The sequence below is a fragment of the Ptiloglossa arizonensis genome, chromosome 1, assembly GCF_051014685.1.
Source record: "Ptiloglossa arizonensis isolate GNS036 chromosome 1, iyPtiAriz1_principal, whole genome shotgun sequence".
Classification (NCBI taxonomy): Eukaryota; Metazoa; Arthropoda; class Insecta; order Hymenoptera; family Colletidae; genus Ptiloglossa; species Ptiloglossa arizonensis.
This window is the reverse complement of record NC_135048.1, coordinates 17025404-17048723: the sequence shown is the minus strand read 5'-3', so window position 1 is coordinate 17048723 and position 23320 is coordinate 17025404. Positions and strand designations below refer to the sequence as shown.

Below are 23320 nucleotides of genomic sequence, written 5' to 3'. Positions count from 1 at the left end.
TCGGAGCGTTTCTGCGAGTAGGATTCTAATAGAGAAGTTGTCGCTGTAAAAAGGCAACCAGCTTCAAGAAGCGAAAGTCGAGATTGACGTAAGCGTGTTTGCTCGGGTGGGAAATTAGTTTCTAGCAGTTCAGGTCTTGATAAAGGATTGGTTCTCCATTTCTATAAGAGCCACTTAATAAAAACAATAACAACAACAACAAAAAAAAGAAGATGGACAGCAACAACACACGCACACGTAATAGGAGTACCATACATACGTTACATGTCATACGATATGTATCACATAACACATTACACATACATACATCATATAAACATCACAAATACGACGTACACCGTAGTTTTAATGTCTGCTAATAACGTTATCACGGAAACATGTATCACAATTTGAGTTGCAAATCGTTAGCATTGATTTCTATCAATTTTCAGTTTTCAATTCTTCCAAATCCAAGTAGTGTTAACAATATATCTTCCTTTGTGAGAAAATTTAATTTTTCAGCCCACCAAAATGTGTCAATACTTTATCAAAAGATTTGTATCAGATTCTTTGAAACTTTTGACATCGGCAGTACCATTCATACAATGCCACACACAATTACCAAAAATCATCATACTTTGGAACAAAAATATAACTTTGGTTTCATACAAAAGTATGGGAAACAGAGTATTAAATATGAATTTCTTTCGATAGTTTATTTTTAATTTATTGAATGTCAAATTATTAGTATTTGTAATTTTGAGCTATAATTTATTAAACAATCAGCGTTTATCATAATGATCGATTCCCTTGAAAAGTTAACTATCATCATTCCTATTTTCCTTGATCGTAAATAAATAAAACATTTCGAAGATACGTCTAATTGTATACAAAAATTATTTTTATAAATTTGATAATAATAGAATTTGAAACAAAGGACACGTCTCTTTGTTCGATAGTTTTTGTTTCGTGAAATAAAGTAATTTCGAACATTATGGAGACGTTACACCTTTTTTGCACTTACTATATTTTGTGGTTATAATTGCTTCAACCTTTTATTGCTAATGCAATTGATGTTATGTAATAATTCAAAAATTTTGTAAATACACGAACAGAAAAAATTGTTTTTAATACATTTAAACGTTAATTTACCGAAATCTATCACGTGAAATATTTCTTCTATTTTTAGAATAACATAATGAAAAATGGATATCTTAGGCGAAAGTGTTAAGCAAATATTAATGTTATTTTCGTATTTAAGTAGTATGTAAGATTTAAACTAATAAAATAAGTTGCTAAATTCTTTTTAAGCTTGTTTGTGCAAACAATAATAAAAAAAAAAGAAAACGAAACTCAACTTAATAAAATGAAAAGGGTTAATATGTACTTAACTCTTCCACCTACATTGCATTATTTTCACCATATTGTACTATGCACATGCAAAATCGTACTTCTCTCACGAAACATTGTTTTCTTAATTCTATCTGAAGAAGAAATATTTCGGGTAATAAAATTAGGTAGAACATCTTGTATAATTACTTATAACAGTTAATTCATATTCACAAAATCATAGTTAATATTGTATAAAACTGTTATTTTGGATAACATAAAAATGAACGTATATATTAATCTAATAATAGGTCGACTTGAAAATAAAAAAAAATATGTTACTACTACGACTATATTAAAACTTAACAACGGAGTAATATACATTAAATAATCATGAGCATAAATAGTAAATTAGGAAAACAGGTAACAGACAAAGCAAGTGGTAAACATAATACAAGTGTAGGATAATTTCTGCGAGATCAAAATGTGTTACGTGACATAACCCAGTAAATATCACGGATAATGAAATTGTTAAATCTTTATATTACAGACATTAAGTGAAAGTTGTTAGTAAACGAACATAAATTTCATACTAACTGTCTACGATTTTCGATTACCAATGGAAGTTTTATTTGAATTGGTAATAATATACTTTTAGAACAAAGTCTTCTCTAAATGTGATTTTGTATAATTTAGTCTTACACTTAATCCTTTTGGATGAGAAATTAAACGAATGATAAATAAATTTGGTAACGACGAGTGAGAAATCATAGAAAACCAATCTGACAAGAACAATGTTTAATTATTTTTGTTGGTATTGAGTGTCACGTCCAAAGGTTCGTCGACAGTTTGCGAAGGACTGAATTCTTGTTGAGGCAGTTGATGAAATAAAGTTGAGATCGGTTTGTGTCGAGGTGGACCTTTCACAGTGAGGTCCATCTCAGCCTCTTGGGGTCTATCTCTGACGGTTAGGTTTGTATCTCTTTCTACTGGACTACCACATATTCTTGGTGGGGAGCCGCAACCGCATTTCATTCTTTCTGGAGACTTTTCACAGGACACCGAATATCTGAAACACGGAGTTCACTTTTTATTTCTTAATTTTATTATTTAAAACTAGCATCTTATGCCCAAAAACTTATCGAAGTATATTTTGTATATTTTGCATATTTTGTATATTTTTTTTTGGATGCAGACTCTTTTTCTTTTTATCAAAATATATATTGGCTTTTCAGAATAGGTCATCCTTTAGGCTGAGAAGTTGTTTTCGTAACGGAGAAATTATAAAGAAATTTTTAATTTGTAAATTTTTGCTCCTGGTTATTTCAAGGAGCTATTTCAAGATTAACATCACAACGAGCTGTTCAAGATTGCGATGCATGCTGTTTCGATTGTTCAACTCATGCACTTGGCTGACTGTACCACTCGTACACTGTATCATTTGAATGAAGTCTGTAAACGAAATCGACAGGTCTCATAGCTGTTCCTGGTGTCATTTGTACTTCTAGAACAGTTTTACTGACCCACTCTTGGCCAATGACACTTTTTCCATAATAATCAGATTTATAAATATCTGCTTGCGTCTTCTTTGATTATTTGTGAAGTAAAAGTGTTATTGTTCGATGGAAACCACGAGAAGGTGGTGGGTACTTCTTCCATCAGGAGGGGATCAGTGCAGGATAGAGAGGACAGTAGTAGGGATCATGTAGAATGGTAGGTACACAGGTTGCAGACGAGGATTTGATCGAAACAATTGTATAATAGTGTGCTAAAATAACATTATTTTCATCAAACGAACATCTTCTGTGATATTGGCGCAAAGGTATAACAGATTTTAACTAATTGGTAAAAATGCTGTAAGCTAAAGGCGAGTTCTGTCTATTCATCTTGTCAAACATAATCAAACAAGAAGTTAGTGAGAGATAAATCTTGGTGTATAAGAATCTATTTTTAAACGAACCCTGTAAATTCTGTGTAGTGCAAATTAACAGCTCTTTCAATTCTATGTTCTCTTACCACATGTAGTTGCAAAAAGATGATATTCAGGTGCAATACCGAAATTGCTACGGTCGTGCGATAAAATAAAATGTTCTATTTTTATATCGTGTAACCGTTTCGTCGGAAAAATAAATTATTATTTAAATATTTTGTGGAAGCACATTGGTGAGATAGTTCGCTAATCATTTTTGTGAAACAGCTTTCATAGAGTGATTTGAAGTTTTAAAAACTATAACGAAGTTATGTCTGCCTGATATTTGCTGTGTATCGTAAAATAACGAATAGTAATTTTTCTGTTACATCGATGATAATTTTCTATTTCATTTCGAAGTACAAAGTTGTCATTTACGGCAACATTAACTGTTACAACAAATTCACCGATATCTATCGACTCTTCCATTTGATTCGTATACGAACTTTATGTTCTGGTGAATAGAGGGACAGTACAATGAAAACTGAATATACTCGCGTTAAAGCATTATACACAGAATAGGAAATTTTGGGTGCAGTCCTTGGATAAATTAATACATAGCGGGTCGATAAAACTGTTCTAGCGCGTTGACTGTCACGAAATATATTCGCGCACGAGTTCCATCAGATTATGGTTTTGCGGGTCCCGCGTTCGCGTACGACACACACACAGCTAGATTATTCAATAAAAAACTTGATCGCATTTAGAGAAACTATCAATACCAAAGCGTAATTTAATTTTGATTTCCATTAAATTATTAGGTTGTTCGAAAAGTCATTTCGTTTTCCAAAATGGAGAATATATAATTTAATAAAATGTTTGTACACTCTAAAAAAATCGTGTTTCATTTTCATCAAAAAAGAAAAAAAAAACGAAATGACTTTCCGAACAACCCAATAAATTACCAAGTAGATGTCTTCGTGTTTAAAAACCTCGACCACAATTGTCACTCACAATGCTTATACGTTTGTTCTTCTATACGGTATGAAGGAAGTGGAAAGAAGATGTAAGAAGAAAAAGTAAGAACGGGAGGAATGCGTTTCGTGTTAGGTTTGCTGTGGAAATCGTCGATAAGGCTTTTTAACAGACCTTGTCTCAGTCGCCATGACATCCGGTTGGTCGAGGATTGTGTACAGTTTCTTTCAAGATGGATGCTACAACCGAGGATAGGGTGATTTCTCGTATGGAAATAAATGGAAAATGTGGGATACAATCTTCTCGCACGGAGCGTTGTTACTTAGAAAATCGATTTTGAAATTTCGTTGGGTACGAGTGCTATCGAAAGATCATTATTTCTATTTGTGTTTGTGTTTGCACATGTTGACGAGGGTACGGTTCGGTACGAAGCTCAAGTGTCTAGTTTTGGCGCGAATGAAGGTTATCAGACTTTTCAACGCAACCTTAGTAACGCCTACGGCTAAACGAGATCTAGAGGGACTGCCATCTATTGGCCGGTGCATCGCCTTGTCTCACATGCATGCAACTAAGCTGTACACAGACGTCAACAAACACTCGAAGTGGGACACAAGAGAAAACTGAATCCGTTTTCTGTGTCGAGCAATATTCATTTCATTCTGGGTCGAGACCTGCATCGCTAGCCTTTCAACTGCTGCGCTCGAGTATACTCGAGCGCGGGTAAGATAATTATTCTAGATGCTCAAGTTAAAGGAAACATCAGGTATATTAACTTTCTGGCTTTGCGGGAAATTCTGTACGATGTTTTAATTCTTTACCTCATTTTTATATGTATATATATATATATATATATATACTTGTAAGTATACTTGGCAAAAAAGAAATTGTAGAATTCACTGATTAATTCAGTAGTGAAAGGGCCAGCGGTTGAATCGTTGGTTCGATTCATGATACCTCTCCAAATCATAAATCTGGGTTTCTATTTAACGAGATCGATATATGTACTTACAACTAGTTAAAACAGATAACGTCATACCACCGTCAACATTTATAAACATCAACACAAACGATAGGCAACGCGCTAACCGAACCGTATTTAATCCCATACAGGTCTCATGAATTTTCAAAGTTGATTTTCTCGAAGATGAAAACTGAATACAATTATTTTATTCCATATTTGCGATTAATTTCAGGAGAATGCGTGTTTCGTATTATAAATAAGAGAGAGCAAAGAAGATTGTACGAAAGACTATAGCTTATTGCGCTACATGACCTACGTAATCAATTTTTATTTGATAGGAAACTTGATAAAATATAAATACTTTGTAAATACTTGGTAAAATCACTTTTAATCGGTTAAGTAAAACCATCACTCACAAATGGGTCTCTGTGGAAACTCACGCGTCATCCAGATGTGGGTGACAGTCAACGTATTAAATGTTTGAATTATATTTATATTTGAACAGCTATGAGATTTCGTTTGCAGACTTCAGTCAAATACGTATGCAAACAATTAGTCGATTGTTGCAGCCAAGCGCTTGCTTTAGTTATCTAAAATAGTTCGCACTACTGCGTTTGTTCGAGTTTGTGCAAATTATTTCTATCGTATTTCAATTTCGTAACTTTACATTTGTTATAATCAAAGTTCATCATTTTTTAAAGTGTTATCTATTGACAAAGTAGCTTTTGGGAAAATTATTCGGTAGTGGTACGGAAAGAGGAAATGCTGTGACGAAATATAAAAGTGAGCTTCGCTGACCTATTAAATAGGTTCATGAGCTGCATAGAGTTTTTTAATAGGAAAAACAAAATCGATGTTCTGAACATTCGAACCGATGCGATTAAAATATATTCTAACTATAACGAATTAATTACAAAGTTTAAATTTTTCTGCGCATAATACATTCTTGAACATTATTTCTTCCCAAGTGGATCATTGCGGGTGTCCTGACTTCGGTTATGTTAAAGTATAATACATAAGAAATTATCACAGTATAGCGCGTGAGTTACTTATAAGACACGCTTTTGAAAAAGCTACAATGTGTAAGATAGCTGTAAGGTAAAAATTTTAGTGTAAAACGTAGCTGTAATATACAGAGTGGCTCTGCAGCGAAGTCTACAATACAAGTCGTTAATTAGATATACGCTTGCGATTTTCGTCTAAAACAACCCTCTGCAAGCCTTTGAACGGGCAATGACTGCTACGCCGTTGCTCCACGATCTTGCTCAAGAGTGGAAGAAGGTACAAATTTATACAATGCATCTCGGGCCCCAAAGTAAACGCAGTCCCATTGCTCGACTCGGCCAAGAGTCCCGGATCTAGCATATCGGACGCGACTTGAGCGATGTCGTTTCTACTACTGAGAGTTTCGGACCTCGAGTGCAGGACACATGGATCATTTCGCGCTCCGAACAGTGTCGCAAGGCTTATTATTCAACGGGGTTTTGCGTTAGCGTAAACTTGCGGTACACACGGTTACAGAAATTTGTGCCAAGTTAGGGGAGTACGGGCAGCTTGACGCTACCCCCACTCCTTCTTAGTCCGTGTCTTGATCGTGCATGCTAAGGCGCATGGCGACTGCGCGACATACCTGCGCAGTATCATTCTGTCGCTGACTGCACAACGGTGCGGCTCGAACCTTTCGAAACATGCGATTCGGTGTTGTCCAAGCGTGACCTCGTGAGACCTCCAGGGTTTTGGTTTTCTCACTATCGTTTGAACGCAACACTGTATACATTGTACGTAGCGCGTGTTAACTTTCTTACATTTGAGACGATGTTCTTTCATGACTGCTTCTTATAATGTATGCGATACCATGTGTGGTAGGTGGTGAGTGGGGAGGAACAGTTACGAGAGGCCCCCTACGTCGGACAGCGTTGATCTAATACAGGATAATTCTCTCGTCAGTGAATTCAAAAGCAGCGATAATCCCGTGTTTCTATATCGGAGACGATTGTGTGGGTATATTTTTGAACTTTCTACGATACAATGTTGTCGTCGACTAACCGATAATGTAAAAGCGATACCAATTTCTTCATCGATAGATCTGTGTATACGATCATGAAATTATCGTTGCGGTATTTAGGTAATTTTATTTATTCATTAGCGAGTGAATTACCCTGTATAATCAGGACTAAATAATGTATTTATTTATGTGCGAAGGATCACACGAATCGTGTACAAATTTCTGTAATCGTGTGTCACACATGTTTGGGAATAGATCTTAATTCATTTTCAGCTTTGTTCATTCTTTACAGCCAACCGAACCTACCTCCCTGACTTCCGTCGGGTGGTGCAGACGTATTGAGTTCTTTGTCGACGAATGACTCATCTAAGAACTCGAACGTACTTCATAATAAATCTTATATTTTCGTTATCACATCAATTTCATTCTAATGTTTAAGACAATATTTTTAAAAAGTTAAATCAGAATGGTGCCCCCCCCCCCCCTGTCTTTAAGTCCTTGAAAACGCACAAGAGTCAAAAATGCAAGTACTACAGTGTTTACGAAATAATGGACATAGATAAGTTTGTGTCTTTAATATTCATCGTTATATAATATAACATTTATTATGATATGAATAACCAAAGTACGGTAAGAATGCAGGTGTCATATAACTAATCATGTTTGCAATAGAGAACCAACAAAATATTAATATAATGATGTTAATAATTTACAAAAATTTAAGTATATCTGTAATTATTGCGTATACATTTGTATTCTATTGCATTTCGAAGTCATTGATCTTATCTTGTAAACGACTTTAACAGATGTTATTTTTTCAAAATTCTTTTAACTTTAACTAACAATTTAATAACAATAGGATTATCGAATCTCTTGTACTTTCTATAATATTGTAAATTTTTTGAATATACATAGATGATTATGACCGACTGTATGTTTCTATGTAAATAATCTAATTAGAAAACTTATTAAGATAATTTACTATTTATGTATAATTAAAAATGTCGTCAGGAGACAGTATCTACATATTGTATGAAGAAATTTAAGGAACCCAAACACGAGGAAAGCATAAACTTAGTTTATATGCATCTATATATCTTTGTATTGGAAACCCATTGAAGGCGACTGTGGAGGAATCCCTGCGTGTAGACCCCGGTTTGAGTCAGTTGCTGTATGACGTAGAGTGAGCACGTACATGCTTCTATAGTTGAGTTACTTTATTTGTAATATTTTATTCAATACTACTGCTAAATATTTTGTGAGTAATTAAACCACCCAACACAAAATTCTTGTAGCCTAAAACATGAAAATTTTTTTTTGGAATATTTACTACTTTTGTTAACGATTGTATATTGTAATTTCGTTAATTTTGCGCGTCTAAATTTTTACCAAGGTTTAATTTTGTTATTTAGTGGAATTCCGGTATAATATTTTAGGAACATATTTTTAAAATATAATAATTTCTATTTTTAGAGAGAGCCAATCTTATTAGCTTCAATTTGAAATAAAATCGTTATCTACCCCATTTTCAAGTGAATTGACGGTTTCAATATTGTTACTTGAAAACGGGAAATATTGTATCGAACTTTATGAAAATGTACTAAGAATAATGATCTTTTGTTTACCCTCCCAATGAGAATATTTTCTTTATCAAGTACCTTGCGTTTGTAGTCATTATATATACAATCATTAACAATATAAACGATTGATAATTATTGTTAATTAAAAGTGACAATATTTAAAATTCTTTGATATCCAATTAATCATTTTTCTGACTCTTACATACCTTTATAAAGAAATACCAACTTATTTCTTTAATGTTGAATGAATCAAAATAAGTAGAATTTATATATTTTGCATAGTATGATTGATCTTCCATATGTTGAATAAAGTTATCTTTCAATGGATTTTTTTACCGTGACAGTGCTTGATATAATAAAACTAATGGTAAACTGTTTTAGATGTAGGGGTACATGTAGAGTTTTACCTTCCGTCGACACATCCAGCCGACGGTCCCAGATGCGAGCAATGAAGCACACAAATGGGATTGAATTTTATCGTTTTTAAATAAAAATTAAAACACACATTTGTCGTTATATTTTTACGAGAGAATTAAAAACGAATCGGTGAAAATTTCCCGATAAAAATAAGTTTAAACAAAATTCCGTGACGCCAATTTAATACATAACAGTTTAATTTTTGAATTTATATTTTGTTTTAAATTTTAAATATTGAAATGCAGTTGACAAAATATTTCGAATCAATTGAATTTATTCTGAAAACGTCTTGAAATATATTTAATAAATAATAATTTATTCCTTGCGTTTGTAATTTATTTAAAATTTTAAATACTCTGCAGCTATTGACGGATCTTTGTTATTTCACAACAATTCACGTGATTTGGTGTGTCAGGTTAGTCCCATATATATTGGATGTTTCGTATTATCGGTTAAATCTTACGAGACTTTTGGGATCCTCTCATTGTTGTTTAAACGCAACACTAACTACGTGTTGTGCACGGAGCCTCTAAGCTTTCTTACGACGGAGACGCTATTTATTTAGCTTGTTGTGACTGTCTTTTTAGTGTTGCGCGGAAAGAATGGGTGGAAGGGGAAGTCGGAGAGTGGAGGCCCCTACCCTGAACAACTTTGATTGTAGATAGTGATTCTACGCTACGTTGTGTAGCTAAAATACTGCCATCTAGTGTCTCAGCTGTGCAACAACTAGAAGCTAATCGAAAAGAAGAAGGAAATGGATCTCCATTGTTCAATCAGCAACAATTAACAGACCCCTGCGCGTATGAACGCTATTGAAGTCATTGAAGTTTTATCTCCACTATACCGTTTGGTTACCATACTCTTTTCTTCTCATGTAAATCGCGATGTCTGTCTTGCGACTAGAAAGAGGATTTGATCAAACTAACAGTCACGTCTTGTACGATTCATCATAGTTAATGCCGCGGTAGTTAATGTCCCATATAAACATACTACGATGTCAGCAGAGAGCAACATTGCGTAAGAGGTTCTATTTGATATGAAAAAATGTAGAATGTTTAACATTATTAAAAAGATAATCTACTTTTTAATAATACCTTTCAATATACCTTTTACCGAACTTCTGGATCGTCTTGAAACTCGAATTTTGTAGAAAATATTTCAAGAACTAAGTTGGTATTTCCATTAAAAGCGTCTCAAGTACGACAACAGTGCGTAAGAGAACAAAAAAAATTAACGTTTCTTGTATGTTGTTGCATCGCGTATTGTTTCCAAGTTGAAGCAACTGTTACAAAGTTGTATCTCGAACCGGGACATCAGTATCGAACGCAAACCGATGATTATGATCTGTTTCACTCGTCGAGCACGAACATTTTACGCTTTAATACGATGTAGATTTCGCTTCGTGACTGAACCAGTAAACTTTGGACATGAGAAAGTAATCGAAATCTGCGGTATCAATCTCGACTAGAATGTGAACTAAACTTAACGTTATTGATATAGAAATATATTATAGTAGTTACCCATGGGGAGGTGGTAGAATCCTGTAATCTCTGCAAACGGATACAGCCGGTGTGCCCAGTATTTTGTCAGTGTTGATCGATGCTAATGGTGGTCCGTTGCTAGTGGTAGCACTCGATGGTGGTGGCGGTGGTGGTGGTGGTGGTGGTGTTCCTGCATCATGACGTTCCAAGGATGCTGTAGGTGGTGGTCTTAGAAGTAAGGGCGCCGCGCTGCCTAACCCTAAACACCGCATTCTCCATGCGTCCTGTAGCAGTTGCAGTCGGGCCTGTTTCCGCCATTTTGCTCGTCGATTTTGAAACCAAACCTAAAACAACGATCGATCAATCCTGTCCTCTTAAAACGGAACGGTGTTCGAGATCATGTTTCTCTTACAAATTTTACATTTTCTTAAAAAAATTAATCAACGAGTTTCATATTTTTCTTATACGTTTATACTTCCTATCAGATTCTAATGGAATTACTTCTTTGTTTTTTTATATTTACGCGCAATAAACATCATAAATCCGACTCAACCGAAATGCGCAAAATTACTTGTAATCTAACATTACATTCGCAAAGTTTCCCTTGTGAAACTCTTTATTGTGTAACAATTACAAACACTTTCCACGAGTTTAGAAGTTTATTACGTCGTAATTTTGATAAAATAAGAATTGTTGAGATAATCTCACGAGTGACGACAGCTCAGTTTGTCTTATTATCCGAAAATATTTTTTCTTCGTGTTCGTATAAACTTTCGATAAAGCGTTGCCATTGATTGTTCTTTTCCTTGCAAAAAATAGTGAGTAATGCAAATATCTCAAATGTAATTTTCCATAATTAAAAAATTTTAATAACATTGTACACATCGGTGATTTTTGCTTTCGAGTGACACAATGACCGTCGGTTCACTCGAGAACGGGGCACGTAGCAATTCTTATCTCGAGCTGAGGTTGAGGGTCGCGCGCGCCGTCGGGCGGGAAAAGAGAATTGAGTATACCGAGAGTGAGCGAGATGCAGCAACAGCGAGCGAGTCCCGCACTACATTCACTTTGTGCCGAAACTTCAAAGCGAAACTGCACACGCACCGGTCAACCATTAGCACTGCGTAACAATTATTATACTTTCGGTTATATATTCTTATGAAATTCTATTATCGATAGACTGGTAAAGTTTTTGCCGATGAAAGTGAATCGAAACACTAATTTCGAAACGTATTTGTGGAATTCAAAAGTGATTGAAAATAATATAATTAAAAATAATCCGAATAAGGTTTAAATCCATAATGTTTGGATTTATTTTCGTCATGAAAACTTAATCGATCTCATTGCTAACACTCTCACGAGGATGCAACGAAAAACAAACATTTTAATTTTCATTAATAGATTAAAATTTGTCGATTGCATGCGTCGACGGTTATTTACAATAATTAGTGTCAAATGAACCCAATGTTACGATAAAACGTTAGCAGTTGGAAGAATGATTTTATCATAAACCAAATAAAAAATATATATTATTGGGTTATTCGGAAAGTCATTTCGTTTTCTATAATGGAGAATATATAATTTAGTAAAATGTTTATACACTTTAAAAAAATCGTGTTTCATTTTCATCAAAAAGAACGAAATGACTTTCCGAACAACCCAATAGAATAACAACCCACTAACAAAGAATAAGTATTTGGTGTAACGTTGTTGTACGTGTATAAAATTCTATTTTAATTTGTTTGTGCTGTAAAATGAAAACTGTATCCTTCGGGAACAAAAATTAGGGCAAAAATGTTAAGAAGAGTATTGAAATAAGTTTGCGATTGGACTCATTTTCCATCGGGAAACCTTCATCAATCCATTGACGAGACTTTAATGAGACAGTATTCTCGTTAAAGTATAATGAAAAATATAAAAATTTTAATTTTCAGTAGCAGAAGACTCATTCCGGACGTAGCTTTTAATTATCGCGTTATTAGAAGATTTCAATTTCTCTAGTTCCCTGCACCATTATTTTGCACTGTATTCGTTTGTTCATAAAACGAGTTGGGCATCTTAACGTAATGTTACATTCCGCATTGGATTTCTCTGATTGAAAAAACAACGAATACAGAACAAACTAAAAGTTTAGGGCGTCAATTACCGATTCTCGGTTGGCTATCCACAACTGCGATCTGCAGTGCAGATTCTGCATCATATAGTAGTCAAAGACTGATCATTTTCTTGCTCATTATGCGAAGCAAGTGTTATTACTCCCCTTTTGTACAATTGCGTCAATATGGTCAAGTTTATGGCGCTCGGTATAAACCCAGTAACAGTGGTTCAGCCAATTAAAAATATACAACCCGTTTCGCATTACTCTTATCACGTACCTCCTTCTCGATTTATCTTGTTACCTGTAAAAGCACTTGGCAGCTTTGCATCATTATAGCTGTGACCTCACGACACGTTAGCTCAAGTTCTCCGAAACATTCGTAAAATGGACAAAATTCATTTCGAACGAGAAATAATGAACAAAATATGAATAAGTCGGTGAGCTTTTTTTTTAGAAAGAAATTAAAATACGCGGGACACGTTAAAAAGAGAAAAGAAACGAGAACGAAATTGTGAGCGAAACATTTTTAACGGAGAATTTAAATCTATTTTGAAAATGTTCAATGATAATGGGAGTCACTGGTTTGCGACAGAAACCATAATATTCGTCTTGGGTAAGGACCGTCGTTATTCAAGTGTATAAAGAAACGTATGTTTGGTGGAACAATTATAGTAATCCACTTACGTTACTTTGGTCTATCAAGCGACACCCGTGTTGGGTACAGACTGTTAAATAGGGTTTTGGCTGCGTGATTACGTTCTGTTGGTTACAAGAAGGGTCGTGACAAGGCAGGGGCAGAAAGGGCACGTGCCCCTAAGGGGCGCCAACAGGGCGTTTTTAAAGGTAAACAAATTAAATTAATTATTTTAACACATTAACGTTCCTTTAGCCCGTGAAAATCATTTTGATCTACTTTGGTTTTTTTTCAAACTTTAAAAATGAAAATTTGTAATATATATATATTAGGAAGGCATAGTATACTTTAGAAAATGTACCGTAAAATATGCTTTACTATTATTTTTCATTTATTGTCTATTTATCTATGTATTTATTGTTTACTATCTATATGTGTATTTACTTATTATGTAACACTTTACTATCGTATTTAAACACCCAACCCAGTTCTCGTGTATACTGTGTATGTAACAATATTATGTATGCATGTGCTCCGCGGATCACAGAACAAATCACACTTAACACAGAAAAATCACACTCGTCACAAAAATATGATGCGTATAACGTGTATCAGAAAAATACTACACGCAACATTAAAATACACGCGTTACACATACCGCACGTTACATACAACGAAACACATTACCACACAAATGTTACCCACCTACAGACAATTTATCAATAAGCAACGACTGTGCAAAAAATACTTTAGTATAATACTAACTCAATCGTTCAAAGATCGTAAACAATACAGAAGAATGTACGTAAGTTTCGAGTCATCTTTAATTTAAACAAATAAATAGAAAATGAATGTACTCTAACTGTACAACAGGAAGAACACTTTCTTAGTAAATTAACATCCGGAGTATTAATTTTTAATACAATTGCTTCAAGACAGATGTACTTTTCCAACTCACGTATGGAAATTGGAAATGACTGGAAAGAGTTTTTCAAATAAAATAACACAACGATGTGATAACAATGGAAACCAATACCTTACTGTAATCGTTTGTTATATTATTAATTTCTTGTATTTTATTTTTGATTTCCTTCACTTCTGTGCATATACATCGATTCTACGCATCCAGCAAAAATATTAATTATATATACGTGCTTCTATAATAAAAGAAGTTAAAATTGAAATTTCAGTTTAGCATATATGCAGAATAAGTGTATAGAGTACTCAGGGTGTTTTCTAATATGCTGGATGTATAGCAGAGGTGGATTCAGGACACAAAAATGAGAAAAAAGTTCATATAAACATATGTCCAATATGACCTTGTTTCCGATTTACAGCTTCTTTCGTGTTTTAACAAGTATTTGCTCACCTTCAAAGGAACTGTTCCAAATAACCCCCTCTTGCTTGAATACAAGATTAAATGCGTTTTATCCTAGATTGACTGGCATGTTTCAACAGTATTACTTGGATTTGCTGGCAACCTTGTTCAACAGGATCACGAAATACGGTAATTCCTGTTTTCAAGTGACAATTTTTATTCCGGATTCAAGTAAAAGAATTTTCTCCTCGCTGAATACGATTATGTAGCGTCAGTGATCCAGATTTTGTCACTTGAAAGCAGGAGTTACTCTATCTCGACATTAATTACGATTCAGATGCTCCACAATCAATAATTGAGCGAAGTTAGGTCCGTAGATGAAATTATCGTAGATGTCATTCATCTCCCAGGAAACAATTCATTTAATAAACATCTAAAGAACATTTCGAGCGTTCCCTTTGAAGACAAGTAAATGTTGTACTTGTCAAGTAAACTTGCCGAAACACGAAAAATCTCTAACTCCGGGAAAAGATCATGTCGATGATAATTGTGTCACAGAGAAAAATGTTTTTCCAAGAGAAATTACGGAATTCGGAAATTCAGACAATTTCGAAACATTGTATTCAAATAGAGTAATTCACCCGTAACGCAAAACTATTTTTTGTTGGTGCTATAATACGGTTCGAGGGGGTAAAAAATTCTCCCTTGAAAAAAAATGTAAATTTTTCGTTTTCGCAGAATTGTCGCAGAATGGTGAGCGATATAGAATGAAAGTTTAAAGCAGAAATTGTATTATTTTTTGTATAAAAAAAAAATTCCTACTAATAATTATCGAAAAACTCATGCTTTTCAGGTTATCCCAGTTATTAATCATCGCCAGTTATTCTGCGAAAAAGAGAAGTTTGCATTTCGGATGAACGAACTGAAATTAATGAAATTGTGTTTCTTTCGATAAAACTAGAAACGTAATAATATAAAACGACAAAGAAGTACCAGTAAATGTTGTTATTATTATTAACTAGTATATTCCAGTAACGAAGAATCAGTTGTAACTATTCGTTTTCACGACAAAATTTAACAGGGTTTTCTCTAATAAAATGTACCAAATTGAATTTGATTATTATATCGTAACTAAATCACTACTAACGAAACAAGAATATCATTGTTAATTATGACACTTAGCTATTGTAATAATTATTCTAAGGACATAGTTTAAAAAAATTATGCATATTAACCTGAACACGGGCCTCTGAGAGTGCAATTCTGAGAGCGACTTCTTCCCTTAGAAAAACATCCGGATAGTGCGTCTTCTGGAAGAGAGACTCCAATTCCTGAAGCTGTTTTGGAGTAAAAGTCGTCCGATTGCGTCTCTGCTCAAACATAATTAACAATAATTAATGACGTTTCATTAATATCCAGTGTCCTTTTCCAATGATCTTAAACAATATTCAATACCGACATATTATCTATGATAAGTCGGTAATAGTATTGGAAAAGTATAAAAATGGTAATTTGTAATTAAATTATTTTACAGAATTTTAACGTAATACTACAAGATTCCAACGTGATTACGTAGGTAATAGTTTAAATCTTAATTCGTTTTTAAAAAAAATGAACTTAATTTTTTTCGTCTTCTTCATTATAGTTGTGTAACACGATTACGTAGACTAGATAGTGTACTCTTTTTCATAATGTATGTTTTCATTTCTAAAGTTGAATCACATTCTAAATACCAAATCGTATGTAGGTAATTAGTATGGTTTCTCGAGCAGTGCATATTCTTTAAATTTCTATTCAATTTGATTATTCGAAGATAGCTGAGTGTTACTATTTGTAGATTTTTGTTAATATACGAAGCTTCGTTTTCGAGGAAATCGATTTTGAAATTTTATCTGGTACGCGTGCGCTTGTTTTTCCTTCCACTTAAAAAATCTTGTCGAAGGTTACTTGCATTTTTGTTCGTATTTATTGCATTCAGTAATTGAGAATACATTAGAAATTACAACGTTCACTTTTGAAGATTTTTACTCTATTAGCTTAAAAATTGTAATAAAATTAATATAAGTAAAGTTTTTTAGGTGTTTAGTTTCAATAACAATTTTTGAAAAACGTGCATTAGGACTTTGTTTAGGGAAGAGAGTACCCAGTAATGCGAATTGCAAATTAAAAAATTATAAACATACACAGTAAAGGTTACGAAATGAAAACAAACAATACAATAAAATTACTCGAAACTTATTTCTTGCACAATATTGACTTGAAAATGAAGTTTTTGAGATTGTTGAAAACGTTGTTCAGTCTAACGTATACATATTTAATTAAGTAAAATTTGTATCATTTCTACATTGTGCCTCTAGTTCTTCAAAAATTAAAACAATCTTTCAATTTTCTAATTCGACATTTGTGTGAATTTATGGAAAGACATTAAAGTAATATCATACGTATGTCGTTTATAATAAGCTGATATATAACTTTTGTTTAATCCGGTTAATTTAATTTGGGGAAAATCTTTATTGTATCGCACATTTTATGAGTTACTATATATTCTCAAATGAAAATGTGCTCAATGTGATGATTTCCTTGTATGAAATTTTGTAATATCATTCTCGTCTATATAATATTCGCTCTTTTAGCTGGTATTGAGATAAATTCGAAGAGAACTACAAAACATTACTGCAAAAGAATAATATTGCGATGGGATTGAAGAGAACATGAAATCAAAATCGATGAAATCCCCCTCCTCTACCCTTGAATTTGCTTCATCTGTTGCACATCCGTAGATCTATGTGACCGTCATTAATTCCTGATGTTTATTTTCCTCCATGTCCATAGGGGGCGGAGCAAAAGGGAGTGAAAGTGAAAATCAAAATAAAGGCATAACTTTTGAACGATCAAAGATACTTTAATGCGACTTGCGTTCAAAAACAGTAAAAAAATCACCACTTACAGATAATATACAGATTTTACAGTTTATCGCTATTCTGCACAATATATATCAATTTTTTTCTCGATTTACTCGACTAAAAGGAATTTGTGCTAAATTGTTGTATTAAAGACCAATAGGAATCGATTTTCATAAATAAATTTTGTTATCCTGGATACTTTGTTCGATGTTCTTTCGGATGATACAAATTGAATGTTGGGAGAGTATTTGTACGTTGTAACATTTGATTCGTACCGCGGAAAATGTATATAAAACAAAAAAGTTTTTAAATTTCATTTTTAATAATCTCTGTTACCCGCGCTTGTGTTGTAAAAGGAATCGTTTAAGCGTGATATCGTGCATTCAATAATTGTCAATGCCCACAACCCTCTACCCTGTCGTTAAAAATGTTTCGTTACGTTGCAGTTTATATTTTAAGTTGGGCTATCCCATAGACGAGCTCCATGTTTCATCGTAATTGGTTCAGCTGTTTTATCATGGTGCGTTAACAAACATGTAGGCAAAAGTTGTTTTCATCTCGGTTACTATCGATTTTACCAAAAATATGTCTGGAACAAAAAGGTTTCCAAATTTCATTTGTAACAATTTGTGTGACGTGTGTTTTTGCTGCAAAAGCAACGTTACGCAAGATATTGTACACATTTATTTATTTAGAGCCCCTTACAACACTCTCTATTCTTCCTGGCACAAAGTTTGCAATGTTACGTAACTTATATTTCAAATTAGAAATATGTATGTATACGTTTCAAGTTCTGTCACGATTCCTTCGGTTGTTTTTTTATAGTGTTGCAGTAAATGGACAATTGCGTTTTATTTAAATAGATTTCGAGTTATTTGAACAATTGTGTAACCGAAGAATTTTCGAATTTCCATTTCTTCGATAGAAAATCCAGTGCAATAATATTTGGATAAAGAGGACGTCGAATAGACGTGCAAGACTATTCTAAAGATAATTAAGTTATATATAAATCTTGCTTAAGTATACGCGCGGGGGTCCACTAGACCATTCTTGAAATATAGTAAGTGTTGCTGTCCAACATGGATTAAATGTTTTTCAATTGAATAAACCGGAAAAATTAAGTATACTATTTACAGGACAACGATAAAGAGAAAATGGTATCTATTCATAATTAAAAAAAAAAAGAAAAAAGAAAAGCAAAGTCGGAGTTTGGCAAACTGCCGCGCGCCTACTTAGGGCTTGAAAGTGATTGTAGCATTATTCTGATTTTGCAGCGTGCATTTGCGTGGTCCATTATCGCGAACATGGTACGAATTAAACGAAAGACAGTCTCAATGTCCGATTTCTCTCACCTAAAGGACCATCGAAGTTATATATAATCGAGATATTGAAGCGTCTTGGAAAACGTAGCGCGGTTTTAGTCACTTTGCTTCTTCTTATTTTTAAATCGTCCATCGAAATAAAACTATTCACTAATTCACCCGGTGTGTCCAGACCTTTCGAACAGGATTCAACGATAATGTTATTGGATCCAACTTCGCATCCAAAGAATCGTTTTCTACCAAAATCGGATACTATCGTTTTCCAGAACGATTATTGTGAATTTCTTTTGGTCGAATGAACCGAAAAACTGGATATAAACGATGCAAAGTAACCAGACTGGTGAGAGCTGTGATATCGTCTGTTAGCAGTATATTTTTATTATTTTTTTAACGCACGTAGCATCAAACTATCTTTAACCGTTCAAGAAGTTATTTATTTATTATATAATGTCACTCTCCGTTGGCTTCACTCCCTAGATACATGGAGAGAAACTTATAATATGAATTTATTACGTCCACATAGATATAGATATTTGCAACAGTTGTTAAGTAAATCCTCGGGTGGTGAAAGGCGGATTTTATCGATTTTTAATAAGGTTCTGTATGTAATTAGCTGAGTTGTACAATACGAAATTGTAGGAAATTTCAGCTAAAGAACAGGAGACACTTTCATAGGAAGCTTGACAAAAATCTCTAAAAGAATTGTAAAAAAGTTTTATATTTTTCTTTCTCTTTCTCTGTGTTATAGTTTCACGTCTAAAATTGATAACTAGTGTGCTTTTGAAATCAATGTGGCATCGATTCTTATACCCTTTGCACAAAATATATTTTTTTTACTGTTAGGTAAGTTTTCAACTGCCAATAATATTGTACCAGGACAGTCATTTGCTAATTAGGGGTGACTTTCTCCATTGTGCCATTTCTTACAATGGAATCTTCAACAATTGTGGTGTTGCGGACCGTCGACACCATTACAGTTTCATTTATTAGATACCAGATGAAAAGGAGAACACCATGAAGTAAAAGAATGGTGGTTTTGGAGGACAAAATGCGCGCCAATTTTGAAACGTTGAAGAAAATAGAATGTTTTGAAGCGATACCGATCTTCAAGTTGTTAAAAACTGTCATAAAAGAGAATTGAAATTTAGATGAACTCCTCCCCCTCTACCAACTGGTTGTTTCGTATTTCTTATAGTGATATTGTCCGTGAAAACTATATTTATAAACAATCTATAAAAAGCTTGAAAAAATTGAATTTTATTAATACGATTCTTCAAGGGAAAACTCTCAATTGGAAATTTCCACGCATACAAATTTTCCACGTGACCATACAATCTTGATAGTTGTAATTATCTTCGTTGATAATTAATCTTTAATTATCAATGTTATTTAAATAAAAGCGTAATCATCGTTCTAGTTAATGCTTAGTTGATTAAAATCTATTACGCCTACGGTGGTATAAAGTAGCTGGTATAAAAGATACAATTTATTCAAAAATTAGGCAAAGTCACTCCGTTTAGCAACATATAAAAAGAATATTGTTTTGTTGTAGAAAAATGGGGTCTCCGTTGCATGTTTAGTCTTTTGTCCATATGTAAGATATTTTAGTATCTACAGTTAATTTATATATCACGAAAACATATCTATTCTAAGTCTTGATATTTATTCCTATCGCTTTTTTATAGTAGAATACCTTTTTGTAATGTTTGCTATGATAGTTTGTTATACTGTTTACAAAAATGTTTTCACAGAACAATTCGATGTACAATGAGCAGACACTGTGAAAAAAAAGAATCGAATTCACGATTAGTGTCGAAATTGAAAATAAGGTACAAAGTAGTTTGTAATTCAACAAGGAGGAATTGTTGATTATTGTTATAATAGTTAATAATGGAAGACGAAACTAACAAATAGAATATTTTAAATTAAAGTTCAAGAAGTGGAAAACTACAATGATACACCGAATTGCAAATCACGGGTAAAATATTCGAAGAATATTTTGCTGGTAACAATACTTAGCAATATATTTTACATATGTAGTCAAACTTTACCAGCATATTCAACTAATAAAGAAATATCACATAAACGTACTAGGGTCCACAAGTGTTTTCTCTAGAAATTCCTTTCTAGTGTTTCATTCTTATCGTTCGTGTCGTTATTCAATATCTAGCTGTGATTTTTCGCGTACTTGATCATTTATTCGAATGTAAAATTTTTTTTTTTTATCTTTATACTAGAAAGAATGAATTTGCCGACTCATATTTGTGTCACATACTTTCATCAATATGATTTGCAGATGTGCTGCTGAAATTTGGTCAAGTACATTTTATATAGGTACAATTCTCTACATAACGTACAGTATCGGACAAATTGTTTTAAACAAAATACTTTTATCGCTCGCATTTTCGCGTATTATTACAAAATTTATATTTTCGTTAAAATTTATTAAATCCCCCAATTTATTCAGCATTCTTTTCTTGGTACGTCGTTGTATCGATTTAATAGTAGCCAAACAACAATTTAAAATTATACAAAATAAGCATTCGTTCGATTAAATTTGTCCGCTACTGTGTAGCCACTAGAAAGATTAAAAGAACTACAATTTCTTTAAGAAAAAAATAACGCATAGACCGTATATCTTGGTTTGTGATGAAATATTTTTATACGTGATTTGTAATGCAAACGAAACAAATAGGACGAATCTTTCAGACAGTGTTTTATTATTTTCAAACCCAATGATTGTAACTATTGCGTTTTCTAAAGTATCGACGAAATCTAAACAAATTGCTCGAGTAAAAATATTGAATATAAGATTAATTTAAAAACACTGCACCTATATTCTGTTTGTTATAGTCTGTACATTGTAAAGTTTCTTTATAAACTTACGATTACATGAATTTCTGTTTGTAAACATTGACACTAGCATAATTGTCTCTCTATTAGCTCTGCTATCGTACTTGACTCTTTGTTTTTAACCAAACGATTGAATTGATACGATAAACATTGAATATCATGTAAAACAAATCCTAAATGGAAACCTTTTGTGTATAAAAAAAGAGATTGTAAAACTGTTCGAAGAATCGAAGAATAAAAACAGATAAAAATCGAGACAGATATTTTCAACATTTTTAATGATTTCTCATCCACCTGGTGACTATCAATTTTAACAAGCGTAAATAATAACGGGTTACAATGCGATACAAACTAATCTCAATTTTGTTAACATTTTTCATGTCACACGTGTTTCACACTCGAGCATGTTTCTCTATTGTGAGCACAATATTTATTCCAAATGAAACTTTACTATTCTGAAAATGACCATCGAAGGATTGCTACAAACGTTAAATACGTTCTCGTGTGACAACCACGTATCGTTAGAATTTTACAAAGAGTTTATCAAGATACAATGAAGTGCGTGGCTTGTCTATGTACTTTCGAAGTCGATTTTCTCGAAAACGATGCGGAAAAGTAAAAGTTTTCACTCATTTTCTCACAAGTAACCATTTCCTTTCTCAAACAATCGTTGTTCATTCAATTCCGTCCCATCCCTTGTACTCCGACACGCAAAGAATAATAATGGACGAACAAAGGGGCGGAATGCGTTTACGTAGTGTTAAAAGGTAACAAGGAACTCGATCCTCGCTGTAACGAACGATTAGGTGGACGGTTTACTTTTGGAACTTCAGGAACAAGCAAAGATGAATCGAACAGCGAACTTAGCGTTTCGCGTGGACAAGTCGCTGCAATTATTGAAACAGTGAGGGAAATCGATCGATACAGAAACGATGTAATGCACAATTGTCGTTAACAATGGTCTACGGGGTACTTCGTCTACCGATCGTTCTCGCAAACGTACGCCGGCGTGCGTTTCGACGATTAATATTATCTGTTCGGAATTGAATTTGAAATCTCGAGGCAATAAAGTTTACTAGGAAGAGGAGACCGAGTCGCGAGAGTGAGAAGAGTCATTGAAACGACTTACGCGCCGCGGGTTAAAAAAAATTGAACATTTCGCATCTGTGGGAACGTTTCGTATGTTTTAATTTCGACACCGAGTCTAGGCGAACGGATAAGAAGAAATAAAGGAAATGATGAGGAAAAGAAACGTACACTGACCTGACGACGTCTTCCGAACATATATTCAGTGAGCAAATCAGCTTGGGGCCCCAAAGGTGAAAGATACGGCCCTGCCATCTCTTCGAAGGCTCAAGAACCGAATCGGTTGTTTGCCAAAACTGCCAGAGATATGATCTTTTGTTTCTTTCTTTTCCTCCAGTATCCTCACTGCGAGAGAGTCGCTTTATCGTTCTCGATAGACGACGCCGAGGAAACTGAAGTCTCCTTTCGAGAGTTCACCCTCGATCAAGCCCCGTGTTACGCGCCGGAACGGGGGTTGGGTTTACTTCACG

General features: G+C 33.7%; 1 protein-coding gene across 1 annotated transcript; it reads right to left on the bottom strand.

Moving 5' to 3' along the window:
* Positions 1-1873: 1873 nt before the first annotated feature.
* On the bottom strand, positions 1874-23172 carry LOC143148242 (uncharacterized). The gene is made up of 4 exons (XM_076314380.1): positions 23028-23172; positions 15922-16056; positions 10676-10980; positions 1874-2377 (listed from the first exon to the last, which is right to left on the bottom strand). Exons 1-4 carry the CDS (start codon positions 23103-23105, stop codon positions 2107-2109), a joined length of 789 nt encoding a protein of 262 aa, XP_076170495.1. The 5' UTR covers positions 23106-23172; the 3' UTR covers positions 1874-2106.
* Between the last annotated feature and the right edge of the window lie 148 nt (positions 23173-23320).